The sequence below is a fragment of the Syngnathoides biaculeatus genome, chromosome 2 (genome assembly GCF_019802595.1).
Source record: "Syngnathoides biaculeatus isolate LvHL_M chromosome 2, ASM1980259v1, whole genome shotgun sequence".
Taxonomy (NCBI): domain Eukaryota; kingdom Metazoa; phylum Chordata; class Actinopteri; order Syngnathiformes; family Syngnathidae; genus Syngnathoides; species Syngnathoides biaculeatus.
In genome coordinates this window covers 17,519,217-17,534,726 of record NC_084641.1, presented here as the reverse complement: position 1 = coordinate 17,534,726, position 15,510 = coordinate 17,519,217, and the positions used below count along the sequence as shown (strand labels likewise).

The following is a 15,510-nucleotide window of genomic DNA, read 5'->3' as shown; positions in this document are numbered from 1 at the left end:
AGCGTAGACCTCACAGTTCTGAGGTCCAGGGTTCAATCCCGTCCTCGCCTGTGTGGGGTTTGCATGTTCTCCTCGTGCCTGCGTGGGTTTTCTCCGGGCACTCCAGTTTCCTCCCACATCCTAAAAACATGCAACATTAATTGGACACTCGAAATTGACCCTAGGTGTGATTGTGAATATGACGGTTGTATGTCTCCATGTGCCCTGTGGTTGGCTGACAACCAGATCTTGGGGTACCCTGTCTCCTGCCTGATGAAAAGTAGGATTGGCTCCAGCACTCCTGCGACCCTTGTGAGGATAAGCGACTAAGAAAATGGATGGATGGATGAATGGATGGATGGAATGATAATAATAATAGGTGGAACGGTGGACAACTGGTTAGCACATCTGCCTCAGTTCTGAGGATCGGGGTTCAAATTCCAGCCTGTGTACTCAGGTTTCCTACCACATCCCAAAAACATGCATAATAGGTTCATTGAAAACTCTAAATTGGCCATTGGTACAAATGTGAGGGCAGCACGTTTTGACGAGTGGTTAGAGCGTCTGCTTCACTGTTGTGAGGACTGGTCTGTGTGGAGTTTGTATGTTCTCCCCCCTGCCCATGTGGGTTTTCTCTGGGCACTCGGGTTTCCTCCCTCATCGCAAAAACGTGCATTGTAGGTTCATTAAAGACTCTAAAGTGCCCTTAGGTGTGAATATGAGTGCTAATGGTTATTTATATGTGCCCTGTGATTGGGTGGCAACCAGCTTAGGGTGTACCCCACTTCTCTCCCAAAGATACCTGGGATAGGCTTCAGCACTAGTGAGGATAAGCTATCCGGAAAATGAATGCATGAATGAATAATAATAATAATACGGCGGCACGGTACTCGACTGGTTAGTACATACCTCTCAGGACCTGGGTTCAAATCCGGCCTCCCCTGTGTGGAGTTTGCATGCTCTCTGTGTGGGTTTTCTTCACGTTTCCTCCCACATTCCAAAACACGTATGACAGGTTGATTTAATCACCTGAAGTCAGGTGAGATAGGAGACAGTGCACCCACGACCCGTGTGAGATGAAGCGGAATGGAAGATGAATGAATGAAAAACAAAAATAATACATGTATTTTATGTCGCGCCTTTCATGAAACTATCCATCCATCCATTTTCTGAGCCGCTTATTCTCATGAGGGTCGCGGGAGTGCTGGAGCCTATCCCAGCTATCATCGGGCAGGAGGCGGGATTCACCCTGAACTGGTTGCCAGCCAATCACAGCCTTTCATGAAACCCAAGGATGTTTTGCATTCACACAATTATGAATTAGACGATAAAGACACACTCTATAGACAAAGAACAATCACAACAGCAACCCTTGTGAGGGAAAGTGGCTTGAGAAATGGAATGGAACTTTTCTCGGGTGATGTAAGGGGCTAGCAGTGATTTACTAACTCATTTCTTGATCCTGGTTCTGGTCCTTGTTTGGCTGTCTTGTGTTATCGTGTATTACAGTATTTTCTCTCTGGATGCTTTATGTATTACGCTATTAATTTGCCTGCTCTTTTGCTCTTCAAAGTTGGTTACTCTTTGCTTTAACATGGTTCCAGCCCAATCGATATGACAAGTGTACTGTATCGCTTATTATGGTTTTTCAATTTAATCACAATAGCTGAGCAATGGACCTTTCCGATGGCGAGCTTAAGATCTGCCCCCTTAGCAATGTCCCACAAGCTTCCAAAATGGCGATTGAACAGAACATGTTTGAAATCGATTCTCTATCGCGTATTTCAGATAATATTGGGGTATGTTTTTTGCCTAATGCGTCAGACTTGTCCAAGAGAGTTCTACAGAGAGGTCCCAACTATTTCTCGCAAGGATATGTACACAAAATTAAGATTTTGGACTGAGCAGGACGCAATGTCAGAGTTACAGCGAAATGTTGGCGATCAATGCAAAAAAGTTTGACGCCTCATGAACTTCATATTGAAATCCAACAGGATAAAATATTGGAATCGTACTGCGGACGTACATAAAGCAGAGTGAGTACTTTTTACTTGGAAAGATCATGAGTAATATCATTGTAGTCTTTATCAGTGAGTTAGGTTCAATTTTCTCCAAGTGGATTTAAACAATGTTGATTAACTCAGTCAGTATCGTAGTCACCAGATTAAAAAGTTTGACTTGGCTCGTAATGGAACCCAGTGCTCTGTCTTAAAAGTCTGATGTGATACAAATCGGTTGATACACTCACAAAGTGAAAGTTGTTCTCCTGCAATGTATAAAGCACTGATAATAAATCAATCAAACTCAGAGAAGATACTTCTCCCTCACTAACCTTCTAACATACCGCCTTGTGTTTGTTGATATTGTCCACACTTAGTTGTACGTCTGCTTTTCATCGTAGCCACTTCGTCATTTGTGTTTTAGGCTTTGGAAAATGAATCAACCGGGCCCCTTGTAACCTAGCAGGATATCTTTCATCAGAATTGCACGTTCCCCAAGCGCATCTGAGGACCAGTTCCTTCGTAACATAGACTTTTCCAAGCGCACGCTATTGACAACCAGCATTGCTTGTGGGACAATACCGTGAGAGGGGCGTGTCAAGCCACAGGTTAAGACAATGCAGCTACCTGATTGGTTATTATTCTACGAGTGATTGACAGGTCGGAAAGGTCCATTAGCATGGCGTGCCCATCTTTCTTCTGTTAATGACTCCTCATTCTCCCTCCAAAATAAAGATGCTTGTCAGGAGTGTAGCTTATTTGGTGTCATGGAAGGGATGATTAGTGAATTATGCTATGACACTGGGCACGAAGCAAATATTTCCCTCCTCGGCTTGAGATCACATTTAGCCGCTTTACCTGTAGCTTGTGGGCAGCTGGGACAGCGCATAATAGCGTGAACCAAGCATTCGCTGGTTGTACTAAGACAGTGGAAAGCAGGGAGGTTGGGCGACTTCAATGTGGATGTACCATTCTTTGAAACGTGTTTTTTCTTACAATCAAGTGTATATGCCTGTGCCGGTTGCAGTTTTTGTTTGCATCGTAATAGCATCCTATTTTGGCCATTTTATTTAATTGTACAAGACTTTTGATCCGAAACCAGAAATGCAGTTTCGGCACATTATTGGCCGAAAATTTCGGTGCGTCACTAATATACATATAATATACATAAAAGGGTTTCCACTCGTCCTGTTTATTTTTTAATTTTAATTTATTTATTTTTTTTCATCTTTGTCACTTAAATACTTAATTAATTAGCGGCCAGAGACAACACAAGTAAACACAAAATGCAGTCTTTAGATAAAGGTTTTTATTATTTAGGGAGGAACAAAATCTAAACCTGCATAGCCCCGTGTGAAAAAGCGATTGCTCCTCCTTGTTAAAACATAACTGGGTTTGAAGGTACTCGAGCAATACCACGGCCTGATACTACCACGCTTGTTGTCAATCAAGAAATCACGAACACAGGACCTGCCTGACAAATTGACGTGGAAAATAAATCCTCAAAGGTTAGACATCATGCCAAGATCAAAAGAAATTCAGGAACAAATGTGGAAGAAAGTCATATCTAAACCTTTGGGACTCCAGTGAACTACAGTGGCAACCATCATCCACAATTTGCAAAAACATAGAACAGTGGTAAAAATGAACAAAAAAGTTAAGCTACACATTTAAGCTACATACGTATCTGCGGGGACTGTCCGTGTTGCCCGTCTATAAACTGCCATTGCATGGAAGTCATGTTAAAGAAGATGTTGCAAATGACAGACAACTTGAAAAAAGCTGTTCGAGCTTTTAGAGATGTAGAAAGTGCTAAAGCGCTTCCTCCATACTGAAAGAAAGCTTGAAGAAAACAAGCACAAATTATGTATTGGATGTGTGACTGGAGGGTGAAATGCAGTAGTTGGTGGTCTTGCTATTGTCCATTGTGTCTGTGTGTGTGTGTGTGTTAGGGGGATGGGAACAGGCTAATAAGCTTAACAGCCCCCCCCCCCAGCCCCCTATATCACCCCTCATTGGCCTTCCTCCTCCTCGTCTTCCTCCCGCAGGCTCTGATGGCTCAATGAACAAAGTGTAGTGTGTGAACGTCAGCAAAATGACAGACACACAGAATTCCTTGTTTATATCCATCCACGCTGTCCTAATGTGGTCATCATGACAACCGTGACCAATGTGTTGGTTTTCAAATTGCTACAGACAAATGACAGACTTACTATATGTATATATTTTTTTCAAATGTGGAAAAAAAAGGCATTTAAAGCGTCTGCCGTCTTTTGCATTGCTTTTTGCATTTGCTCTCCCAGTAATATGGATTGTTTATTTCTTTACTTCTATTTAAGTTACACAATTACTGTATATGGCTTTATGAAGTAACTTATTTGACAGTGTAGACCGGTTAACATCCCGCATCCATTCTTGTGTAGCATTTTTTCCCCCATACACAACCCACGCCGGATCATACGCCGTTGATATACTGTATACTGTACGCACTGGTACATTGTGAAATTAGAAATTTAGAGTTTGTTTATTTGCATACCTTATTGCCAAAAATACAATTGTACCCTCATATGTTTGTTTTTATCAAATAGGTAATCAAATAATTACAGGTGTTAATGGCAAAGCTATCCATTTCACTGGTGCCATGTAATACACACATAAACACCCCCCATATACACACTTTATTTCTCTCACTCACTTTCTCTCGCAATCTCTCTCCATCTTTCACGTCTGTGTATGACATCGCCGTCGTATGATGCACTTATAATACACACGCACACAAACACACACACACATACATTCATCTATTTAACTGCATGTACATTAATACACGCAAAGACCGACAAACATGCACACACAAACACACACATTTGGGATGGAAGCCTTGGAGGAGGGGCATTCTTGTGTCATCACAGGATGTAAACTGGAGGGTGCACACACGGGGACGCACGCACACACACACATTGTTTTAGGGTTAGGGGTTAAAGTTCAGGTGTCAGTGTGTGCGTTTTTGAGGGCATGTGTTTAGGGTTTAAGTCAAAGTCTCGGGTCAAAAGTCACCCCTTTCTGAATCTCTCCCTTCTTCATGCATGGGTGTAATAGAGGTTCGGGGTGGTGAGGGGGAAAGAGTGTAATGGGGTGTTGCGGGAGGCTTATCGGGTGGCGACTCCACTGTCACGTCAGCCAGATTGTGGAATATAAATATTATGTTCACCACCAACCAAATTGTTGTGTGTATGTGTGTGTGCGCGTATGTATTTATAGTTTATATTTTTCCCATTTTTTGGGGTGTGTGTTTTTATGTATGTGTGTGCTTGTCTCGTGTGTATGTATCGTTCTTGTCTGCTGCAGTGTCCTACTTTCAAGCCCCTCCTCTTTTTCTTCCATTCTGTTCGCTGTGTGTGTGTGTGTGTGTGTGTGTGGGGGGGGGGGGCTCATCAGCTCAAATTAAGACCAAATGCACAACAAGCAGACAGCTCATTAACACTGGCAAACTACACACACTCTCCTGTAAGTTACCCTTTCCCTCCTGACAGCACCCCCACCTGACGCATACACACACACACAACCTCAACACCCCTCATCCTCGTCAGTCTTGTTTTTTTGGGTCACAGTCAGTCGGGGTAGACAGAACCTCTGAGTACGGAAGACAAGAATATGGTTAATTTTCCTGTACTGCGACATCAAAATTCTAGGAGCGTGTGATCCACACAAACACACACACGCACTCTACTTACATGATGGGAGTTTCACATACAAGCGCCTTAAAGGACAGAAAATAACACACTGCTTTGAATGCTTGACTCTTGAAGAGAAAAAAAAACATAAATATAGATTAAAAATTAATAATAAAATACAATAACAGCAATGAACTATTTAAGATTTGTTACAGAAAAAAAAAGATATTGTGACTGTGAGTCAAAGTCTAACTTCTTTTCTGTCCAAAATGAAGAAAAACATCAAATACATATTGCACCCGGAGAGTTCCCATCTCATCTTTCACAATCCAGCCGTGATTCTCAACCTTTATCGATCCAAGGCACATATCTTACATTTGAAAAATCTCATGGCACGCCAACAGACAAAGATGTCACAAAAAAGTTGATAAACTAGTCAATTATGCACTTTGTGCCCTGTAGTAGAAGAGTGTTTTTATTTTTTCTTTCTTTATATGCCGCTGTCGCACATAGACGGACAAAGATACATTGTTTGTTCTAAATGATATTATGAGCAATTAAGTAACATTTGATAGTTTCCCACAGTACACCAGAAGAGCTCTCACGACACACTAATATGCCACGGGACACTGGTTGGGAATCACTGCAATACAGTATTTAGACTATTACGTGTGTTATTATGTGTGTATACACAGTGTATACACATACAGTGCTTGACAACATCCGAATTCAATTTTTATTCATCTGTTGTTTGACAGAAATTACCTTTTAAATGCTAATTACCCTCATCCATTAATTGTATTTTAAAGAAATTATAAAGAACACTAGGCGGCACAGTGGATCAGCTGGTAAAGCGTTGGCCTCACTGTTCTGAGGACCCGGGTTCGATCCCGGCCACGCCTGTGTGGAGTTTGCATGTTCTAATGCAATATTAATTGGGCACTCTTGTGATTGTGAGTGTGGCTGTTTGTATCGATGTGCCTTGTGATTGGCTGGCAACCAATTTAGGGTTTATGCCCCCTCATACCCATTGACAGCTGGGATAGGCTCCAGCACTCCCCGCGACCCTTATGAGGATAAGCGGTGAAGAAAATAGATTGATTTTTAATTCACATTCTGGTGGCGCATATTTACTTCCATATGAGGCCGCACAGGGCACTCTGAGTGATGCAGAATACAAAGAAGAAGAAAGATTATCACTGGCTATTTTACTTGGAGTATTGATAGTTGTGGTACTGATAGTGACGGCAGTAGTAGTAGTACCATGTGTAGCGGTAGCAAAAGAGGTACGAGTTCTAAAAGAAGACTTTTGTGACTGTAAGCTAATTGTTATCTTGCCTGACTGGTCCATTATGGTGCTTGTCATTTGACTTGTTATCCCAACATCGGAAGTATTGAACAAGTTGTACATTTGTGATTTTCCAAACAGATCGGGGAGTGAAGCTTACTTACAAATATCAGTATGCGTATGCTCCTGTTTAGATGCCTGTTTAGTGTCACAGGTTACAATGGGCAAAAGGCAGGGTACGTAGTGAGTGGACTGGTTGGCATTCAATGTCAGGGCATTTGAATGTGAATGCTTTCTAAATTTCTGAGTGTGTGTGTGTATTTCAGATCCGGGTGGATGGAGTCCCGCCGCCGGCCAACAATGCTCTGCTGTATGAAAGTGTGACAGTGGTGGAAGGAAAGCCCATTCTGAGAGACATGATGTTCAGCCCGGATCACTTGTACATCTACCTGCTTAGTGACAGACAGGTGTGCTCGTGCGCGCGCACACACTGGAAGGTACAGCCAGACATGCACACATCTGACACATTAGGCCGTGTTGTTTCAGGTGAGCAGACTTCCTGTGGAGACATGCGAGCAGTATCAGTCTTGTTCAGACTGTTTGTCTTCAGGCGATCCTCACTGTGGATGGTGTGTCCTTTACAACAAGTAAGACGTACATCATACTACAGCTAAATGATCTGGCAAATGCTCTTTTCATTCATTTGATTCACAATGAATGCATTTTTAGTCAACAACAATGACATTAGCTTCTGTAACTGGGCTGGGAAAAGTGTGGACTGTGGGGGATGCCCACCAAGCATTTTCATCAATGGTCGTATAATCCTGTGTTTGTTGCAGTCTTTTTTTTTCTTCCTTAAAACTCGTTAAATTTTTTTGTATTCATTTATCTCATTGAATAATTATTTACATATTGATATGGAGACTTTTTGGGCATTCCTCAATTTCAATTATTCCAATTGAAGATTACCGGTCATCTGCTTGCATATGATGTGATGTATTTCGATTTGGTGTTTACATGTGTATTATAGCTCATTGGAACAGCCATGTGACGTGGACATCAATGTGAATGTCACGTCATTTGTCAAAATTATGGTACATCGTCTATCCAGCACAGTAGTTTGGAGTCTAAGCGTTCATTAAAACAAGTGCTTGATTAAAAACAACATGGCTTGAGATACGTTTGACCCAACTTATGAGATGCATTTTTTTTTCTTTGACTTGCGAACGCAGACTTGAGATACGAGTGTTTAATGGTGGTAGCAAACACCACTCTACTCACTTCACAATAACTAGCAGTTTGGGGTAATGAAGAAAATCTTTAAAGAAGTGACTGAGTGGTTTCATGCGGACTCCTACATGAAACTTCCTCGAAAACCAAAACTTAAAACAAAGTGTTTCACATTTTGAATTTAAAACAACTGTTAAAACTTGCCTCACCAGTTTAATGCTTGCATCTTATGGAAAATGCCTTTAACATGCCCATGCTTAGAGGTCAAGTGTCATCCCTATAAACATTCTAAAATAGATTTTGAACTTAAAAATACATATAACATTATTCACTTCAATGTTTATATGAAAAAATAAATATGAGCGGAGAGTGCGTCATCCATGTGCAAAGTTGCGGAAGTGTCATTCGACATCCAAGTAGTCCCCATATTGGCTGCATCTCCTGCCCGTGACGTCACCCCGAACATTCGCCGTTGAAAACACGCTGTGGCCCCCACTGTGGGAGATGAACACGCCCCTTCTGACACGGAAGCTCTTTTCGAAGTTGAGAACATCTCACAACCGAATGAAGTTACCGGGGCAATATTACCCTATTATTTCGAGCCATATTTAGATGATATGCGGATTACGGCCAAACCACCTCCCCGCCCAATCTACCTCCGCACAGCGTTGATAAAAACGTTGTTGCTCGCGTGCCAAACCGCCTACCCATTCGATCCACTTCCACGGCGGAGATGAGGCACTGCGGCCGACAAGGCCTGCGGCCGGCTTGGCCTTGTCGACAAGGCCGGTGGCAATTCACAAGGCCTGCGGAGGCCGTCCTTCAGTGGCTGCTGCACGGAAGCCTTCCGATGCGCACATCGACACATTTAACACCCCTAATTTACGGATTATGAACTATTGTTTTTTTTTTTTTTAGTTGCTGTATACACACCTACCCGTCATTTGGAACCCACGAAGCTCTCATCCTTTGCACCCGTGCAATCCATTTTCTACGACGAACCGGGTCTTTTGGAAAAGCATGAAGAGCGAATCCATCCACCCGAGTTTTCGAGCAATATCCGGCAATACAACGAGTTGGCATTTTGGCTAACATGAAGGAACAACGAGCTACCTTCCAGCAACTAAAACTAGTAGAAACAGACGAGACCGCTTGAGTCCGCTACTGCCCTCTATGTCACTTCCTGCTTCTTCTTAAATACAAATCCCTTGAGAGGATTTTCATGGCGGGAGTTACAAAAAGCCATATAGGTCAAAATCATGTTTTGTGGTGAAAAAATGCATGGGTTCATACGGGCTGCCGTTTTTTTCATTAATAACATACTAAAAATCATCCATTTCATGACACTTGACCTTTAGCATCGATAGTGAGGGTTACATAAGCAATTGATATTTGAACACAGATCGTGGAGCAACACATGTAGACACACAATACATGATAACAATACTCACAGGTATATATTATTTATCCTCCACATAAATGCCAAATATTTAATATTTGTATAATTCTTTGACCGTGTTTGCATGGCCAAGGCAGGCAAGCCACACCAGAAATTATATTATGAAGCACAAACTGTTTAATTCTTCAACTTCTATTTAATTGTGTCATTATTCCATGTTTTACCAGTACGAGTACAATCCCATTGAGTACTATTTTTCCTGATTTAAATTGTATCTTTTCGTTGGGCGGGGCGCAGGGTGGTCTCTGAATGAAAATAAAGACTATTTCCATTCATTTCAATGGTGGAGGTGATTTGAGATGCAAAGTGCCTTGACTGATGAGCATGGTCCTGGAACATATTGGACTCATATCTCAAGGCATGACTGCATGCTGCCCTCCACCCATTATGTTTCATAGCTTTTCAACACAGGTAAGGACATGGGAGGCATGGATGGAATATTCAAAAAGACCTAAAATTGTGTGCATACGAGATTTGCTGCAAACAACTGACACTCACTTGTGATTGGCTGAGACGCTATGATGTATGTGTGCATGGGAAAGGCATTTATAGAAGCATTAATGATGCCACATGGGAACACATTCACTCATACTCGCGCACACTGTTTGTGGGCCTCTTTGATGTTGAAAGTCCAGGTGGAGACATTTCCTCTTTGCTGTAACATCAATCAGCTTAGCCTTCAAAATTAAAGAGCCCCTCTCTGTGTTCATGAAGAAAAATGGTTGCGCTCATTCAGGCTTGCCATCACTTTCAGAATACGCTTTAATGTTGCTGCTCAAAACCACGCCATGGATACTGTGGACGTGAGTGAACGAAAACGCAGCCTTTGTGCCGACGACGTTTTGATGCTCCTTGTATAATGGGATTTGTCATTGCTTGTTGAGGCCACAAAATGGCGACGGAGAAGTTCAAATAGAGAGGACCATAAAGAACACACACCGTTACTCTGTTTGGATTGATTTAGTTAATGTTCTACAAGAACACAAGGAATAATCAACAAAGCATCAACACAATGCATTTAGCATGCACACAATGATAAATGTCTTTATTCACTAATTAAATTATTCAACACAAACAAACCACCTTCATATGAGGATCATCAATAGTGTTAGTAGGGATAGTAGTCTAAATAACATGCTGGCAAAAGTGACGCTGAGACGCCCAGACTTTTTTACCCGAAGATCTACTTCTCAAGCCTCTCCCAATCGATGGGTGTTTTTTTTTTTTTAATGACCAATAATGAAATAGAATGACAAAGTCACAAAGATCTATCCACTATAAAAATGCAAAACACATTTATTTTAAAGTATATTGTGGATTCTTTATGTGTGAATGTATGTTTCTGTGCCTTGCATTACCGCATGAGCCAATATTACACAACATAATTAACTTTAAACATTTTTTATAACTATCAGAGTTGATATTGATGATCACTAACTGCCATGCGAATGAAAATGCACACCTGGCCTGTGTCACTCACGTCAGTGGATTTGTCCAACTGCAGAGAGAAACACTCGCAATCTCCGATGTCCATCCACACATCAGCCATGGGATCACAGCGCCCTGTAACTGTACTCCCTTTTCAGCTGCAGAGATTTTATTCAAGATAATATTTCCGCCTTATTTTTAAAAGATCGTCTTGGAAGTGCTTCTTGTTATTAACGATGATGTGACGAGCCGGGAAACGATGTTTCGGTGGCGCCTTTCGCTGTTGAACTATATTGTGTGAAAAGCTGTGCGGCCAGTTGGGATTTTAGTTGGTTCACTTTTCTCATTCTCGGCTCGCTTTTCGGCGGAATGTCGGTGTCATATTTGCCATAAACGCTTTGAAAATGCCGCTCCACATTTCACTACACTGGCAGATGAGTTAAACGCGCTTCGAAAATGACATTGTGAAAAAGTTGTCTGCCTCACTTTCTGTATGAAAGTGATATGTTTTTGTCTTCGCCTTTGCTCCAGCATCCATACTTAAGTTTGTCAAGATTTCTTAAGCGAGAGCTTAAAATAGGGGGGAACTTAGCGTTGTTTGCACGCTGTCGGTCGACTCATTGAGCACCCCTGTCATATATAGCCAAACAAATGTGTACCTGAGCAATTTACACTAACTGTATAGACTGTAAGCTAACAAAATCAACAAAATTTCAACTCCAAATATGCGCAGTCCACCGCAACCTAAATTTCTAGAAAAATGGGCCATTTACACCAAAAGGTCTGACTTGCTGTAAAAATGTTATTTTTGAGTTGTTTCTGTACGTGTTACCCCCTAAAAGGAGGGCTTTTATCCAGCCTGGTCTTCTGGCCCTAATAACCAACAAGAACATTTCAATATGGTCCTTGCATCATTAATGATAATCATGCCATGTGACTCCTCCAGATGTTCCAGACAGGAAGCATGTGAGAAGTGGCAGGAGCCTCAGCACTTCAACGCCAAACTAGACCAGTGTGTAGTCATCTCGGTTACCCCCAGCAACATGTCCGTCACCGCCCCAGCAACGCAGGTACAGTATGTCTTGTCACGGAAATATATGTATAGCACACTCTGTCTTGGGCTGTAAATATGTCAGCATAATGAATGTGGCAGATCTGCCCCTTGAACCAATGCAGGGAAATGGGCGCAACCCACTGAATGCAACTCGTGCACTCACAGGGCTACCATCACGTATATCAACTCCATTTTTTTTACTTTATTGAGCGTCGCCTGATTGCTAGAATTGCTGAGCTTTGGATTAATTTTTTGTGTCTTTTGAGCCAGCATTTTAATTACAAGTGAGCTTCAGATATGCTGCCACTCGAGTGAAGGGGGGGGGGGGGGAGCAACAGTTGCTAATGCACTTCCAGCGCTTTTATTGGCTGATAGGGTCAAAGACACGAATACAAAATGACAAAGCCCTATAGTCAGCCAAAACTCACGCCAAGAAGCTCAAACGAAGGCTAACTCATTAGGACACGCCCCTTAAAGGCACACAAGCAACACTGCAGCTATTGTTGTTGTGACTTGGCTTGTTTCAAGATACAGTAATTACACGTTTGTTTCTGTACATTCTTTTGTTGTTCTTTTATTATCCAGCGGTATTTTCTTTGTTAAAATTGTGGCAATATTTTTGGGGCTAGAATTCATCCATCCATCCATTTTCTTCGCCGCTTATCCTGACGAGGGTTGGGGGACTGCTGGAGCCTATCCCAGCTGTCATCGGGCATCAAGCGAAGTACAGCCTGAACTGGTTGCCAACCAATTGCAGGGCACATATAAACAAATTCCCATTCACACACTCACATTCAGTCCTCTGGGCAATTTAGAGTCTCCAGTTAATGCATGTTTTGGGGATGTGTGAGGAAACCGGAGTGCCCGGAGAAAACCCACACAGGCACAGGGAGAACATGCAAATTTCACACAGGGAGGACTGAGATTGAACCCAGGTCCGCAGAACTGCAAGGCCAACCCTCTAACCAGTTGCATCACTGTGCCGCCCAATTCATATCAACGGGGATTAGATTATTAATTTGAACTACAAGTCAATTGAGTTACAAGTTTGGTCGTGAAACAAAGTCAAAATATTACCGTATGTCAATCTGATGAAAATAAATGTTTCCTTTGAATATGGAAGGAAGCACCAAGCAAATGTATTGATTTTTCCAATATTTTTATTTATTGTATGTAACATTAACTGTGATGATGAATATTGAAATGGGAATACAAATCTATTTAATTAGAGTAGCATTACCAGATCCTGAAATGCAGATGCGATATGGCTTTTGTGAATACAGAGCACTACATTTACAGATAGATTTTTATTTTTAGCAATTAATATCAATTTAATGCCCAATAATGCCAATGATTGTGGTTGGACTATGTGTGCAGTCTTCCCCTTTCACTGCTTTGTAAGCCCTTTATCCTTGGGAAACTTGCTTATTATGAGAACAGTACGCTAAGCACTTATCAATCAGAGTTATGACTTCAGGGCAATTTAGCGAAATAAGAAATTCTTTGTTTGGAGGCTGGGAATTCACCGTGTAATGCACATACATGACTTCTTAGCTCCAATCCCATTTCCAATGAAGTTGGGACATTGTGTAAAACGTACGGTACATAAAAAAGTGAATGCATTCATTCATTTATTAATTTTCCTGACTGCTTATCCTCAACCGGGTTACGGCCGTGCCAGAGGCCATCCCGGGTGTGTTTGGCCAAGAGACAGGGGTACAATCTGAACTAGTCGCCAGCCAATCATAGGAAACATAGAAACAAAGAACCATTCACACTCACATTCACACCTACAGGCAATTTGGAATCTTCAATTAACATACCATGCAATCTTCAATTAACATACCATGCATGTTTTTGGAATGTGGGAGGCAACAGATGATTTGCAAATCCTTTTCAACCTCGATTGAAGTAAATACCGTAATTCCCAGCCTACAGAGCGCACCTGGTTATAAGCCTCACTCAGTACAATTGTTAAGGAAATACCATTTGGTACATGCATAGGCCGCAGCTGTGTAAAAGCCGCAAGTGCCCACATTGAAACCCACATTGAAACACGAGATATTTACAAAAAAAGACAGTACACAGAGAGTTTAACGCTAACTCTAGTGCTGCGCTAACGCTAGTGCCGCGCCAGCAGGGCCGGTTAAAAAAAAAACATACCGGTAAAAATCACTGAGACACGGTAGTAAGACGCTAGCACAGCGCTAACAGGGCCGGACCGGTAAACGTCACTTCCTCGCCACATATATTCCACAAGTCTCACTCTTACTTTTTCAGCTCGAGTGCCCCCTTGCGGCCGTTAGAAGAAAATGCACAAATTAGCCGCATCACCGCATAAACCGCAGGATTGAAAGCGTGTGATAAAAGTCGCAGCTTATAGGCCGGAAATTACAGTACACTATAAAAACAAGATGACTGGCGAGCAACGAGTTCAGAGTGTACGCTGCCTCTCGCTCGAAGATAGCTAGGATCGGATCCAACACTCCCGCGACCCTAGTGAGGATAACCAGGACAGAGAATGGATGGATGGATGGATGAATAAGGATATTAAATGTTCACTCTAATGAACTGCATGTAAGCGCCAAGAGTAAATATTAACATTGAATGCCTCTGATGAGGCATGTGACGGTATCAGAGCAAAAATATCTTGATCACGACTTTCCAATTGCAGTTCTAAAATGTATAATATTGAAATAGTTGAGTAAGTTAGTTAAACGTTTTCCATTAACCAATCTATTTTATTTTTGAAAACAACATCTAGAATATTTGGTACATTATTAAACTTGTTCTACGTCAAGTTTAAATACGACGGATGGACAGATATATGTTTGTATGTGTATGTATACCGTATGATGTCGGCCCATTCTCTACAATTTGTTTTCCTTGGTTGAGGATGTCATGGAGTGTGATATTGTTTGTGTGCAGCTCAGCGTACGGGTGAACCACGTGCCTGCGCTATCGGGTGGGGTGTCCTGCGTCTTCCAGGACATCAGCGAGACCTCAGCGGAGGTGGGGCCTGACGGTCGGGTGACGTGCATGTCGCCTGCGCTCAGAGACCTGCCGCCGCACTCTTACGGTGACAAGCGCTCACACACACACACACACACACACACACACACACACATGCGATGGATCATTCAGGAGTACCTCTCGCACACACTGCTGAACCACATTTTTTGAATCCATTAATCTGAGAGTTTCACTAGTTTGTGTGAGAGCATTTTGGTACTGTGTGTGAGAGGGTTTCATTTCATTGTCCAAGAGCATTTCAATCGTTAGTGGGGGTGTTTCAATTGTCAGGGTAAGTGGTTTTATACTGTGTGAGTGTTTCCCTTGTTTCTTAGAGCATTTCATTATTGTCTGTAAAAGGTGCTTCAGTAAGGTGAGAAAGTGTT

At 42.1% G+C, this 15,510-nt stretch overlaps 1 protein-coding gene across 1 annotated transcript in view; it reads left to right on the top strand.

The window, feature by feature from the left end:
• plxna3 (plexin A3) overlaps window positions 1-15,510 on the top strand; it is a 94,537-nt gene that overhangs the window by 31,895 nt on the left and 47,132 nt on the right. The window contains exons 7-10 of the mRNA XM_061838169.1: window positions 7,268-7,408; window positions 7,488-7,588; window positions 12,005-12,128; window positions 15,041-15,191. Coding sequence (XP_061694153.1) covers window positions 7,268-7,408; window positions 7,488-7,588; window positions 12,005-12,128; window positions 15,041-15,191 — 517 coding nt within the window. The remainder of the gene's footprint in view (window positions 1-7,267; window positions 7,409-7,487; window positions 7,589-12,004; window positions 12,129-15,040; window positions 15,192-15,510) is intronic.